This window comes from Mytilus californianus, unplaced genomic scaffold (genome assembly GCF_021869535.1).
Source record: "Mytilus californianus isolate M0D057914Y unplaced genomic scaffold, xbMytCali1.0.p SCAF_3, whole genome shotgun sequence".
In the NCBI taxonomy this organism is placed as follows: domain Eukaryota; kingdom Metazoa; phylum Mollusca; class Bivalvia; order Mytilida; family Mytilidae; genus Mytilus; species Mytilus californianus.
The window spans coordinates 99,625,227-99,641,257 of NW_026262679.1; the positions used below are offsets into that span (position 1 = coordinate 99,625,227).

At 32.4% G+C, this 16,031-nt stretch overlaps 1 protein-coding gene across 1 annotated transcript in view; it reads right to left on the reverse strand.

Annotated features, from left to right (window-relative positions):
* Positions 1 to 12,582: 12,582 nt before the first annotated feature.
* The window catches only part of LOC127735523 (centrosomal protein of 120 kDa-like), a 44,437-nt gene continuing 40,988 nt past the window's right edge, over positions 12,583 to 16,031 (reverse strand). The window contains exon 21 of the mRNA XM_052245705.1: positions 12,583 to 14,859. Within this exon, the coding sequence (XP_052101665.1) occupies positions 14,616 to 14,859 (244 nt within the window). The 3' untranslated portion in view covers positions 12,583 to 14,615. The remainder of the gene's footprint in view (positions 14,860 to 16,031) is intronic.

Below are 16,031 nucleotides of genomic sequence, written 5' to 3' on the forward strand. Positions count from 1 at the left end.
TGGAACCTTAGTTTCTTGATATTTTCTTCATTTATCACCGGGGATTATAAAAAGTAAACATACAAAGCATGTCAGTACAGAAGCAGTGACTACTTAGCTAATGATAACCTCAAGACTAACAGTCCACCAGAAGTGATATCGACCAAGCACTAGTGCACCAACATAACACTTAATGAATTCCTTGCGTCCGAGGCGCTTTTTTTTTTGTTTACCTTGAGGGATGGTAGAAACCATACCATTTGAGAGGCAGGGATGTAAAAATACGTCGATTCGAAACGTTATGAACTATTTGACAAAAAGGCCATTTACTTGTTATCGATATTAGACTACGAATGTACCTCCCATCTGAGGTGTAAGTGCATTGGTAATTTTTTAACGTGTTTTTTTTTTAAATATCAAGATGTAAATTTTTTGAAAAAATAGTTTAAACATAGTTTTGACGAAAACGGCTTGCCATAAGGACAATCAAGTATTATAAGTGGAAGAGAAACCAACAACGAGAAAAAAAAAAAGTAGTACAAAAACCAATGTACAACAAATTAAAATTTATTATAGAAAGTATTGTCTTTTCACTATCTGTATATCATTATTTAAAAAGTGCTTCATATCAATCATATATGACTTACAACATGTACAATATGTAATGCTCCGTATGATTTTTTTTTCATTGTAATAATTCAAATCATTTGTAAAACAAGGGTCTACTACACTATCTTTGGAATGTAAATTATTTTACTATCAAAAAGACGACGGAAATAAGGATGTGTGTTTGAATGCCAATGAGGTCATCGTTCGACATGCGCGTCTGGAGTACAAAATTTTAATCCTAGTATCTATAATGAGTGTATTTATGGACAAAAGACGAACAAGTTAGCATATATAAGGACATCCAGGTTTACAGAAATACGATAACCACTATATTTGATAAAAGAATGGTGATAACACATTTTAGCTAGTGTTATCGACGTTTTAGAATGCACTGCATGATTTTGTCAATGGAACGAAATGTAACAAAACGTTAAAGGTAGAAAATAACAAAATATCGACCTCGACTCCTCAAAACAAAAACTGTGTGTAAAAAACCCTGATGGGAAATTACCACATGGAAAATACTAGTAGTCATATATTATTCAAGCAATGTTGTCATATGAAAAATGCCTCATAAAATATATATGTGGAAAAAAAACTTTTATTGCTAATGATATATACGTTATCCATGTCAATCAAATGCATAATGACAACCGTAAAGGTGGTTTGTAATTTAACATTAATAGAAGTTGAATATGACAGTAATTACGTTTGAAATGTTTTGTCTAAATTTCCAGTTTTTAAATTGCAATTTTTAAACTTGAGCTACATCAAGTGGTGATCGTGAAGAAAAATGCTCATCACTGAATTAACTTTTGTTCAATCGATAATTTGAATGATTATAAATGTAAAGTAAAACACTGTGGAAATTTTATTTTTTTTAATAAGGAAGTAGGCATTCTTAACCCCACAATTTTCCTTTCGTTTATTTTTTTTATATTTACACCATTGAATGCGTAGATTTCCATGCATCATCTCTCATATTCTTGTTGAAATTCATCATTGCATTTTATGTTTGGGATATATTGAATATTACCAGTTTTTATGTTTCCTTTAAAACGATCGAAAACACCATAAGGCATATGTTATTGTGTGTGTTTTGCACATCTTCTCAATGAGAATATCCATGACCGTTAAAATGCGTACAACAAACATATGTTAAAGTAAGTCTGAAATGTCATTATCCATAGCCTGAATGCAATTTAACGGTTTTAGATACTTCATTCGAAAATTCTGGCACTCTCAGATCATCAATTTTATCAAAAATCAAAGACGGGCTCCAAAACTATTGTGAAACAAACCTATTTTAAAAGTGGCGTGAATCATACTAAAAATTTCCAAAAGATATCTTAGAGTACATACAATCTAAGACTTTTTCATCTTGCAATAGTATTAAAGCATTTGCTTTTTCTACACTTTACACAAGTATTCCTCATTCCAAACTAAAAGACAAATTGAAAGAGTTGGGCTTGCTTTGTTTCATAAAAAAAAATGACCTACGTAGATACAAGTTTCTTGTCTTAGGGAGGGATAAATCCTACTTTGAAAAAAATCACTCTGTTTCAAACAAATAATTCTCTGAAACTGAACTTATCAAGATGCTTGATTTCTTGATTGACAACATATTTGTTACGTTTGGAGGACGTGTTTTTCAACAAACAATCGATATCCCCATGGGAATTAACTCCTCTTCTTGCCGACTTGTTCCTTTAAACATATGAGGCTGACTTCAAACAGGAACTTCTTAGGAAGAAAGAATAGAAGTTAGCAGTATCCTTTAATTTCACTTTCCGCTATGTAGATCATGTTCTCTTACTAAATAATTCAAAATTTTGTGACTATTTTGAACGCATCTATCCCATCGAACTTGAGATAAAGGATACAACATATACAGTTAAGTCTGCCTTATATCTTGACTTACATCTAGAAATTGACAATGATGGTCGGTTGAAAACAAATTTTACGACAAAAGAGATGATTTCAGCTTCCCAATTTTGAACTTTCCATTCCTATGTAGCAACATTCCAGCACCGCCTGCATACGGAGTTTATACCTCCCTGTTGATACGATATTCCAGGGCTTGTAATTCCTATCATGATTTCCTTAATAGAGGGTTGCTGCTCACAAGGAAGCTAATAAACCAAGAGTTCCAAGTGGTGAAGTTAAAATCGTCCCTTCGTAAATTTTACGGATGCCATCACGAGTTGGTTGACCGTTATGGAATATCCGTTTCACAGATGACAACGGATATGTTCCAATTTTCGTAGCTACATTCCCGTTCCCTTTTCCCTTAATGTAATCTACCGAATTAGACTTATCACCGGGTTTGTTCTAACATAAGTAACACGACGGGTGCCACATATGAAGCAGGATATGCGTACCCTTCTGGAGCACCTGAGATCACCCCAAGTTTTTGGTAGGGTTTGTGTTGCTCAGTCTTTAGTTTTCTATGTTGTGTTTAGTGTACTGTTGTTTGTCTGTTTGTATTTTTCTTTTTTTAGACATGGCGTTTTCAGTTTATTTTCGACCTAAGAGTTTGAATGTCTCTTTGGTATTCTTCGCCACTCTTCTTATAACACATTTATTTTTTTCAAATGTTGCCCGATAAAAAGTTATGGTTTAAAATCTACAAAAAATGTGAAACCACCATGTACTGTATTTCTGACACGTAGTGTTGTCATTTTAGCGATATTTTTTAACATTGCCATATAAGCGGGAGGTTTGACTAGCCATAAAACCAGGTTCAACCCACCATTTTTTCTTAAAATGTCCTGTACCAAGTCAGCAATATGGCAGTTGTTATCAAATAGTCCGTTTCTGTGTATGTTGGCGTTTGGTTTTTTTTTTGCAGTTTAGTGTTTCTGTTGTTCCGTTGTTTTCCTCTTATAGTTAATGTGTTTCCCTCGGTTTTAGTTTGTAACCCGGATTTATTTTCTCTTGATCGATTGATTTTGACTTTTGAACAGCGGTATACTACTATTGCCTTTATTATATATAAACCTTAAAAATCACAAATTTTACACGGTTCCTAAATATAAATAAAGGAAAAACAACTTGTACAGGTTGATTTGAAACTTGTTTCAAATAATATAATCTACTCTAGTCTGAAAATCCGAATATTAACGCATATAAAACTACTAGCACATGTTTCGGTTCAATTATGATCTATTTCATATTGTCTACTTTAAGTACGTGACTTGTAGCATGGTTCATTCCGATTTTGAATTCGCTGGTAACAGGATATAAAATTATGCAAAAAACAACTATTTTGATCTGGTTTATTTACAAAATCGTTTTCTGTCCAAGTTATTTTTCTTTAAGACAAGTTTACATCAGAAGAAAAAATGTAAAAATATGATTTTGAACCAAATTAATTTAATCTCGCAAGTATTTTTTTTTAACTTATTTCAGTTTTTTTTGGACTGTTCTTATATAAAATGTATAAACGGTTGTGTTGAATTAGCTTTAATGAAGGCTAAGATCATGCATATGACCTGAATAAATCCCTCTTATGAAACCCTGAAATGAGGCGAATGATACCACGGGGAGAATCAAAATTTAAGTCGAAGAGAGACAGATGACATTATGGCAAAAAAAAGAAAAACGACAGAAAGAAAATAACAATCTTCAAAACAATACATTAAAATTAAAGACCCATTCACATCAATGGTTCATTATTTTTTGAAAGGGTAAGCAGATCCTGCTCCACATGTGGCATTAGTCTCATCTCATGATGGAACAATCGAGGAAAAGAGTTCGGGAGTATTGCAAAAACAATTGGAACATATCCGCTGTGGTCATCTGTGACACAATTATTCCATAACGGTCAACCAAGTTATGAATTCTGACAAAAACATTTGTTCCCGTTTACTTTCCTTGCTTTGGATGTTCCGTTGTCTTCATTACGACTCTGATGACTGTTATAGAAAATTCAACTAAAAATATCATCAGCTGTAGATTTTTCCTCTTCCTTGAATTGATTTCTCCAATAGTAAAATCGGGATAGATGTCTAATTAGAAGCTCTAACTACTCTCTTAGATCACTTGAGTTCATCACATTAAGGGTTTTGGTATTTTGTAATATCAATATTCTTACAATCCAATTCCAGGGATTCTTGAGGAGGTTAGAATGATAAACATCTATATTTCAGGAAGACTGTTTTACCAAAACTAGTATGGCTTAGATATTAAAATTATCATCATAATGACATCTTAAAAGTTTGTTCTAAAATTTGTTATACACTGCACTTGCTTCACAATAGGTTTTAAAATTTTCTTAAATCATCAACGAAGAATTCAAAAAAAAAAATGTTATAAATCATGTTAGTATCGAAGCGCTGACTACTCAGCTGATGCTACCCTAGGGCATTTTGTCCACAAGCAGTGGTATCGACCCAGTGCTAGTAAAGGAATATAACACTTTATGCATTTTTTGCGTCCGGAGCTAACAATTTTCTCAAGCAGTGGACTAAATTTTTTACCAATTAATCAGTTTAAAAATGAATTCAGACTACCAATTGTAAAATGTTTGACCAAATCGGTATTGTGAAAGGACTAGCAGTCTATCGAGTAAGCACAGAATTATCAAACAACATGGGTAATTTAGGTTTATGTTCCACATGTGAAAGTATGCCTTCAAAATCACTACCAAAGATAAATAACAACTTATCTGTTTAAACATTGCAAGTATGTTACCTATATTTTACAGTTAATTATTTACCAATTCGTAGTCGACTCGACTATTTACGCTATTAGCTGAATCATTAAATATCTATTATAGTATTGCCATTACTATACTGCTGTCTAAATGGTTCCCCTACCTTGACAAATGATATAAGGATTTCATGGTTCGCCCAACATCTTTGTTAACCTATGATTAGACAGTTTGGTACATGTGAAAGGCAATATTTACATAGATAAATTGGTATCTTATATTCAAGTTAGTTAATGATCCGATGTGGACTATAATGGTTTACTTTTACAAGTTGTGACTTGGATGGAGAGTTGTCTCATTGGTACTTATACCAAATCTTCTTATATCTAATTATCGAAGTCAATTTATCTACAACTTCGATTTGAAAAATTGTAAGAAAAATCCAATCGTGGACCAGTTCAAACAGGAAATATTCAGTAAAAAAAACAAATCCAAGAATACAGTTTCCTTCTCAGTATTCCATAGTGATCATTGTAAACTTAATTTTGTATTATGACGGTGATCATGAGAATGTTTTATTTCATTAAAACTAAATTGGATTTTATCAAAAAATTGATCTCGTAGGAAAAAGCCGAATATCAAAAATATCGAACTCCAAAGAAAATTCAAAACGGAAAGTCCTTTATCAAACGGCAAAATCAAAAGCTCAAACACATCAAACGAATGGAAAACAACAGTCATATGCCTGACTTGGTACAGGCATTCCCTTCTGTAGAAAATGTTGGATTAAACCTTGTTTTATAGCTAGTTTAACCTCTCACTTGTATGACAGTCGCATAGAATTCCATTATATTGACAACAATGTGTGAACAAAACAAACAGAAATACTAAGTAATAGGTGAAGATGTAAAAAATTGGGGTACAGCAGTCAACCTTGTGGTATAATCTTAAACACCATATCAACAAAGACAAACAAAATGGCATATAGACACTATATAGGCAATAAAACAATTATTGTAAAATGAATCTAAGTTGAAACATGGAATATAATACTCCGATAGATTAGGTTAATAAATACGTGTATTATGCAAAGTTAATGTCTTTAGTTAATGTTCACAACAGTTTAGTGTGACGTCCATTTTCACTGAACTAGTACACATTTTTGGTTAGGGGACAGCTGAAGCCCGCCTCCGGGTGTGGGATTTTCTCGCTGTGTTGAAGACCTATTTATGGCCTTGGGCTGTTTTCTGCTCTTTGGTTGGGTTGTTGTCTCTTTGACACATTTCCCATTTTCATTCTCAATTTTATCTATCTAATTTATTAGTGATTAACTGAAAAAGGCTTATGACAAAGTGGCCGTATTATAAGTTTGTCCGCGTACAATAGTAAATCATGTAATCTTATATTTTATTTTTTTTACAATTCATTACAAATGGTTGGGCCTGTAGCAGATTTAAAAACTTTTAATGAAGGCGAAGTGCGAGTAATTGGGAATTGTTTCTGATTTTCAAAATATTGTATGCACATAGGATTCGTCGAAGTGCATCTGAATATCGAAAAATTACATATTGTTTTACCTTAATAGTCCCAAAGAAACGATCAATTAAAAAATGTGTGATACAAATCTGTAAATGGAAGAAAGTTCTAAAAAGTAGTGATAGGTGAAGATGTAAAAAATTGGGGTACAGCAGTCAACCTTGTGGTATAATCTTAAACACCATATCAACAAAGACAAACAAAATGGCATATAGACACTATATAGGCAATAAAACAATTATTGTAAAATGAATCTAAGTTGAAACATGGAATATAATACTCCGATAGATTAGGTTAATAAATACGTGTATTATGCAAAGTTAATGTCTTTAGTTAATGTTCACAACAGTTTAGTGTGACGTCCATTTTCACTGAACTAGTACACATTTTTGGTTAGGGGACAGCTGAAGCCCGCCTCCGGGTGTGGGATTTTCTCGCTGTGTTGAAGACCTATTTATGGCCTTGGGCTGTTTTCTGCTCTTTGGTTGGGTTGTTGTCTCTTTGACACATTTCCCATTTTCATTCTCAATTTTATCTATCTAATTTATTAGTGATTAACTGAAAAAGGCTTATGACAAAGTGGCCGTATTATAAGTTTGTCCGCGTACAATAGTAAATCATGTAATCTTATATTTTATTTTTTTTACAATTCATTACAAATGGTTGGGCCTGTAGCAGATTTAAAAACTTTTAATGAAGGCGAAGTGCGAGTAATTGGGAATTGTTTCTGATTTTCAAAATATTGTATGCACATAGGATTCGTCGAAGTGCATCTGAATATCGAAAAATTACATATTGTTTTACCTTAATAGTCCCAAAGAAACGATCAATTAAAAAATGTGTGATACAAATCTGTAAATGGAAGAAAGTTCTAAAAAGTAGTGATAAATGGTCTTCCACTTGAAAGTGATAATCTGTCATCGGAATTTCTTTTAAGAATAATATGTTATTGCAACGAACATTTTCTATTTCAGTGTTACTGATATGAAAATAATATGGGGACGCCAGATTCGTTTTTGCTGTCTTGTTCATTGAAAAAAAACATGAAAAACTACAATGTTGAAGTCATGATGTTACTGTTATTATGTCATTATGAGCTTTTTTTCACTTTCATATCGAGACTTCTTGATTTTTACTTTTAAATGAACCCCATATAAATTTTATATAATCAAAAATAAGGCAATTTCAAGGAAAAGATGCATTTTAACCACTTTTTACACATTTTATAATTTTTTTTATTCAATACTGGAAGTATATATGCAACATATAACTTGTTTCCTATATTCAGATTGAGCTCAATAAAGTCTAAATGCAGACAATTTATCATCAAAAAATCTCAAATAACTCCAAATTAAGTAACTCAGCTTCAGACGCATCAATTATAAGTGTTACTCCTGTTTTACACGAATTTACAAAACCTTGGATTTTTTTCCAATTTTTTAAGCCTCAAACTCACAATCCAAAATATACTTTAAATGGCTTTTAATTTTTTTACACCAAAATTATGCGTAAAATGGGCCTTGTCTATTCAAGGTCAAATATTTCCATGCTTTTGATGTCATAGCGACATCCCTCTTCGTAGTTTAAATTAAAACAACTTGTTCAAATATCAATAACATTAACACAATATTAAAAGGCTTCAATAATTTTTTTTTTTTTTATTTGCAATTTCAGCTGCCAAATAATTGATCTTATCTAACCTTCTCATTTACCCTTTAAATCCTCAAAAACGATAACTTCTGATAAACTTAGCTACTGATGTTTCTTTTTTCATTAGTCCCCTAAACTAAAAAAACAACATGTTATCTTGTAGTCAAAGTAGAAGAATTTAAAAGGAAGTGGTGAAGATCTTATGAAGGAATCCATCAAAACATCATTACTACGAAGTTTGGCAAGATTCAGCCATATGTACCGAAAAAGAGAGGCGAAAGATACCAAAGGGACATTCAAACTCATAAGTATAAAATAAGCTGACAACGCCATGGCTGAAAAAAGAAAAAGACAAACAGACAAACAACAATATACAAAACACAACATACAAAACTAAAGACTGAGCAACACGAACCCCATCAAAAAATGGGGGTGATCTCGGAAGGGTAGGCAGATCCTGTTCTACATGTGGCACCCGTCGTGTTGCTTATGTTAGTACAAACCAGATGATAAGTCTAATTCGGTAGGTCACATTCGGGGAAAAGGGGACGGATTGTAGCTACAAAAACTGGAATATATCCTCTATCACCTGTGAAACGGATATTCCATAAAGGTCAACCAATTCGTGATGGCATCCGTAAAATGTACGAAGGGATGATTTCAGCTTCACCACTTGGAACTCTTGGTTTAATAGCTTCCTTATCAGCAGCACCCTCTATCAAGGAAATCATGATAGGAAATACAAGCCCGGGAATATCGTATCAACTGGGAGATATATACTCCGTATGCAGGCGGTGCTGGAATGTTTCTACATAAAAATGGAAAGTTCACAATTGGGAAGATGGAATCATTTCTTTTGTCGTAAAGTTTGTTTTCAAATGACCCTCATTGTTAATTTCTTGATGTAAGTCAATATATGAGGCAAACTTAACTGCATATGTTGTATCCTTTATCTCATGTTCGATGGGATAGATGCGTTCAACATAGTCATGACATTTTGAATTATTTAGTGAGAGTACATCATCTATACAGCGGAAAGTAAAGTTAAAGGATACTGCTAAAAGTACGATTTATCCCTCCCTAAGACAAGATACTTGTAACTACGTAGGCCATTCTTTTTTATGAAAAAAGCAGGATCAACTCTTTCAATTTGTCTTTTAGTTCCGAATGGGAATACTTGTGTAAAGTGTTGAAAAGTCAAATGTTTTAATACTATTGCAAGATGGAAGAGCTTTGGGCCGTGTTCACACTGAGCTTAACTCGCTGTGGTGTGGTGTAGGTGTACTCGACACTTAAACTAAACTATATAGCGTTCCCATTGATAATGAATTTTGAATAGCGGTATACTACTGTTGCCTTTATTTACATGTAGTTTAAATCAGGTTTTGACCACATGCAGTCGATAGTCAATGTAGGCCTTGCGTGGGTTAAGTGTACATTTAACTATATATTAAGAGCGTGGATTTTATTATGAATATTTATGGAAGTTACATATTTTGAATAAAAATGATCATAATAATATTATGAATTAAGTTATTTACCTATTTAAATGAGAAAAAAACTCAAAAATTGCTAAGTTAAAAACGTGATTAAATTTAAATAGCCATTTGATTTTCAGGAGGGGAATTATTTGCTAATGGAATATTCATTTTACACCTGTTGATAGTACAGCTTGTTTATTTTCACATCTATTTCTTGCAAGGTCCTGCATTTTGTAGGACAAAATATTCATTTGATGGGTCCGTAGGTGGCCTGTTGCTAGGCAAAATTGTTGTCGCTATCCCATATACTCTTCTGATTTTCATCCGGGAAGGCTTCCTTTACAGGACTATTGTATTTATTTCGAGTTTGTTATCGTCCTGAACATGTATGAAATATTTGCCATTGGATGTTAAGCAATCATTTCAAAAATACTTGTTTTGCTTATTGTAACACTGCTTTAGCCTGTGTAATCGATGCATCTTTAGAACTATCAAAGTTCTCCCAATCAATAGAACGATTTTCTTAAGGTATCGACCAACCATCTTCGTGGCACAAACGGTTTTTTTTATTACTTTAATAATAAAAACATTTTTCTCATTAACATACATGAGCATTTTTAAAAATCCATGTTGAATGAGCACCCTTACTTTTCAATGCCCGTAGAGATCCACCGACCTTCGGAAGAAAAACTGACAATCCTAGTCAATTAAGATTGGCGTCGTGTGCACCTACCCCGTGCAGGATTCGAACTCACAACCTCAGTGTTGACAGGCTAGTGATACAGTAGTTCGACTACTTAGACCACTCGGCCACCGAGGCACCTTTTTAAAAAAAGAATTGTAATTTCTACAATTCATCAACCTCCCACCCATTTTTTTTTTAATTAGAATTGGTCTGCGCCTTACAGATACAAAAGTTTACAGAGAAATTTTCTATTCAGTTCTATGTAATGTACATGTAAATAACGTGTACATGTAGTTAACTGGTGTTAACAATTCTCGTGTACATGTAGTTAACAATTCTCAAGTACATGTAATTAAAACCGAGGTACGGATGAGAACAAATTTGATGTGAAACCAGTGTTCATTACATGAAACTAATTGTAAACATATTTACAGTATTTAAGTACCTTAGATTGTATGTACTCTAAAAGATCTGGTTTTTTTTTAGTATCTACAACTGATTCACGCCACCTCTAGAATAGGTAGTTTCACAATACCTTTGAAGCCCGGCTTTGATTGCTGATAAAATTGACGTTAATAATATAGAAAGGGGTTTCGTGGAGCACTTGGAAAGACCCAGCAATATAAGGTTGTTTTGAGGACACTTAAGTAGTTTATGTATCCAATACAGTGATGGAAGATCCATTTCTTCATCTTTGGTTGAAATTCCAAAGGAACATAGAACAGACCTAAGATTATCCAGGATTTCCTCCTGGGAAAAAGCTGCAATGTGGGCAAACTAATCATCATTAATTGAGCATCAACACTGTTGAAAGTCATTAAACTATTGATCCTATAGTTTTAAAACCTTCTGTCTTACAGTTTCATACATTTTTGAAAATTTGCCAACCAAAATGACTTTACAACGATTGGAATCGAATAAGGATCAATTGTTAAGGACTTTCAAATATATTTCAAAATTGGCAAATTAGTTTCAGAGAAGACAATGAAATGTGATTTTCCCAATTGTTTCACCAATGATGCCATGCTTTCCACCTGATCAACATTAATGAGGTCTATTGGTAGAGGCTGTTCCTACCTATATCACCTAAAAATTAAAAGTATTTAGCTTGTAGTTTCAGAGAAGATTTTAGAAACAAACACAACAATCAAAGCGTGCATCAGGCAGCCATGTTCTTTATCCAATTGAAACAACAGGAAGGTTGTTTGAAGAAATCCATAAATACATCATTTTGACAAGTTTGATTCAAATTTGGCAACTAAGTTTTAAAGAAGATGATAAAAATTTGATGTGGCACATGGTTTTAATTATATCCCACCATCAATCTCCTAAAGATTCAAACCATTTAAAACTTTCTGCTTGAGAAAGTAAAATAACAAAAAAGCCGAACTCCAAGGAAATTCAAATCGGAAAGTCTCTTATCAAATGGCAAAATCAAAAGCTCCAAACACATCAAATGAATCAAAAAATACTGTCATATTCCTGACTTTTCATACAGGCATTTCCTAATGTAGAAAATGGTGGATTAAACCTGATTTTATAGCTAGCTAAACATCTCACTTGTATGACAGTATGAAATTTCAGAAGAAAAAGTTAGAAAATTTGCCAATCAGAATTAAAAGATTGCACACATGTATCCATCCTATTGGAATAAAATGAGTAAATCTTATAAAAGACATTCATTGTATTTTTTCAGCTATGTGTGGTTCAGCTTGGCCTAGTGGTTTCGGAAGAGATGTTGGGAAAGTAAATTTTCCATAAGACTGACTGAGAGATGAAGGACAGACATAAAGTAAATTCAGAAAAGTGTTCAAGTGCACCAAATTTATAAAGTGCTATTCTTATTAAAAGTAATAATAAAAAATAGCATTGATCTATCAAGATTAAATCTTCAGAAAAGAACCTTCACACCAAACATTTACACACTAAATTCAATCCAAAGAAAATGAAGGTCATGTTGCTGAAGCATGCTTAAAAAGAACACAAAATTGAAGGCTAGTATATATTTTTTTTTATTTCTTTAATGCATTATGGCATCTTGCTGCATATTTCCATAAAACATATATATAACTATATATGTTCATTCAAACATTTACACTGGTATAAATTTTCTATGTACAATTCAGTTTTGTATAAATAAATAAATAAAAATGTCAACAATAAAATATAATATCACTAAAATAAATTCAATGGCTGTATGCACAAATTTGATTTAAAAAACAAAAGAACCTGAAGGACATTTTTGACATTTTAAAACTAATCATATATAAAAACACCATCACTTTCACATAGAATCAGAGCAATTACAGGTGTAACATGATTCTGAGTTATATCTATGTTCAAAGTTTATTCATTGAATCTATAATAACCATAGGATGGAGAAAACTAAAAAAAAAATAAGAGGGGGGACTAAAATAACAATAAGAGGGGGAACTAAGATATAAGATTTACAGTGAGTACAAGACTTCTGATATTTAATTCTATAAATGATGGCCTATTTGATACATCTTATCAATGAATTGTATATGAAGACTGTCCATCACATAAGACACCATTAATCCTCTGTAGGTCTGAGAAATAGTAAATACTGCCATGATACTTATGTAAACTGTATGACCAAAACACAAACTTTAACAATTGGTGACACTGCCAACGCCTAAAGCAGCATGCATTAGTCTTGCTCCTGTCACTTACATCACAGAAAGACAAAAAAAAGGAAGAAAATATTAAGAATTTTATAAATCATAACTGTCAATAGGTTTTGTTGAAGTTATGCAAACACACTTTAGTGCAAAATTGCAATTAAATATCTTTGATGATTATAAACTCTCATTGGCCTTTCAGAATCTTGTTTTATCAGGCATATATGACTGTTTCCAGAATATGATAAGCTTTATAGCTTAACTTCTCTGATGGATATTATTTAGGTACAACAGAAAAATTTAAACAGAATCTGACATGTAAAATATAAATGCTTAACGAACATGGACTAGGAATGTAACCGGACAGATGAAAGTTTAACAAAAACTTTTTTATTTCAAGTATGAACAATTTCCATAATAAAATTAACAATGAGATGATAGGTTTGATGAAATGCATATTTCTCTGGCTACTTGGTAAACTGATTAATCTACAATGTACAAAAGCTTTAAAAGATATGATTGCTAAGTTGCACTGCTATTCAAACATGTGATACCAGAACAAAATAAACTAATCCAGATGCTTTGTAGTGACTGACTTTATTACTACCACAATATGATTAGTGCCAGACTTCATTCACAATGAACAATGGGATAATAGAATTTTTACATAACTAAACATGAACATGATGAAGCATCTACACATTGAAAGTTTGAAACTATTTGTATGTACTTGCATCATGATTTTTACCTTTAAGATCACTTCATATTTAACACATTATATTTAAACATTATATTTCCCTTATCAGCACCACAAATGATTTTTCCAATTTAGTTATTTTACTTTGAAATTAACTACTGCAAAAGGTCAAACACAAGCTTCTTGTAACTTTTTTTCCCAGTAAATTATAATTTCTGCAGATTGCCTCCCCTTGGACTGGATCCATTTGAATAAAATAGAGACAACAATGTGACCAATTAAGAAGTTAACTTGTTAGTTCATAAATTTCTGTCGTAAATTGTGATTTGTTCCAGGAATAAACATAATTTTGATATTATTATAAGTTTCAATATACATGTGTGTATTCTAAATAACAACCTTTAATGAAAGTAGATGACTAAAAACCACATTCTCTATTCTACAGGTTCAATTTTACTGTTTGTCATTCCCCCATAGAAATTAGCCCTTTAACAAAAAACTTTTTCTACAATAATGAACAATAAAATGGCCACAAAATTCTTTTCAATCACAATGATTTGAAACCACTTTTACACTATGCTTTGCTTCCTTCAAAAAAACGAATTGACTGATGACTATTTCGGGGCATAAACAATGTTTTTATCACAGACAAGCTTCCAATATATAACTATCTCTTTCAATTTCACAAGTTGTTTGTTTTCTTCTGAATCATTGAATCTCTAATCTGTCTGTCTAATTCAGCGATAATTCTGTCCTGCGTACTATAAACACCTGTCCGTAACAAAGTATCACGCTCTTCAATAAGTCTTGTTATATGTTCATCTATACTGCCGTCTAAATCTGGTTTCAGTGGTCTCATACCATCCATTTCCCGTGGACTATTTTCAAACGAATTCTTTAACTTTTCTTCTTCAAGTTGTTTTAACCTAAAGAATAATCATTACAAATCAAATTGTCAATTACTGCTATTTTAACTGTGAAGGTCAACCTTCCGGTTTAATTTCATTATTTCAATTTGCACATTTAGGACTGATGTTTTATGTTTAGGGATATTCCATAATTACATAATGGGACAAAGGGATGGCAACATGAATTTGCCACTATGGGTTGGTTTAAAATATTGTGCTGTACAAGTTAAAAATGTATGTCTCCAAAGCTTCAACTTTGATAAGTAATCCTGTTTTCAAAGTGCCTTCCCTGGGTACCATGCATGTCTAAATGAAACATACCATAGATATTGGTACATTATGCAATCATTTGGCAAAATTTCCCTTATCACCTATTTTGTATGTTTTCTTCAACTTAACCTGATGTTAAGCAAACAACATAAAGCACAAACAAATACTTGAAATGTGTACGTTCTGTTTATCTTGCTTATCAATAGAATGAATTGTACGACTATGAATGTCTGTTTGCATTATATGGAAAATGTAAGTCATAATTTTGTTTTAGATTTAAAATAATAATTGTAATAATTTAGATCCCTAAATCTGTACAGATTTTTATGTTCAATTACTGTAAATTCAGGTATATGTGTGATGTTTTTACTATTGCCACAGAATAGGTGTTGCAAGAATTAAATCACATTTTAAATATGGATAATATTGATTATATGCAATTATTTCCTGAAATGGCAATAATTTATCTCATATTTTTGTACAGGGACATTCAAACTCATAGGTTGAAAATAAAGCACTTTTCAACTGATTTTTATAGTTTGTTCATATGTTGTACTGTTACACCACTGTCCCAGGTTAGGAAGAGGGTTGGCCTCCCGCTAGCATGTTTAACCCGCCACATTCTGTATGTGCCTGTCCCAAAGTCAGAAGCCTGTAATTCAGTGGTTGACATTTGTTGCTGTATATCATATTTGTATTTAGTTCATTGTTTTTACATAAATCAGGCCGTTAGTTTTCTCGTTTGAATTGTTTCACATTTATCATTTCGGGGCCTTTTATAGCTGACTATGCATATGGGTTTTGCTAATTGTTGCAGGCCGTACATTGACATATAATTGTTAACTTCTATGCCATTTGGTCTTTCGTGGAGAGTTGTCTCATTGGCAATCATACCACATCTTTACACAACATAGTTCAAC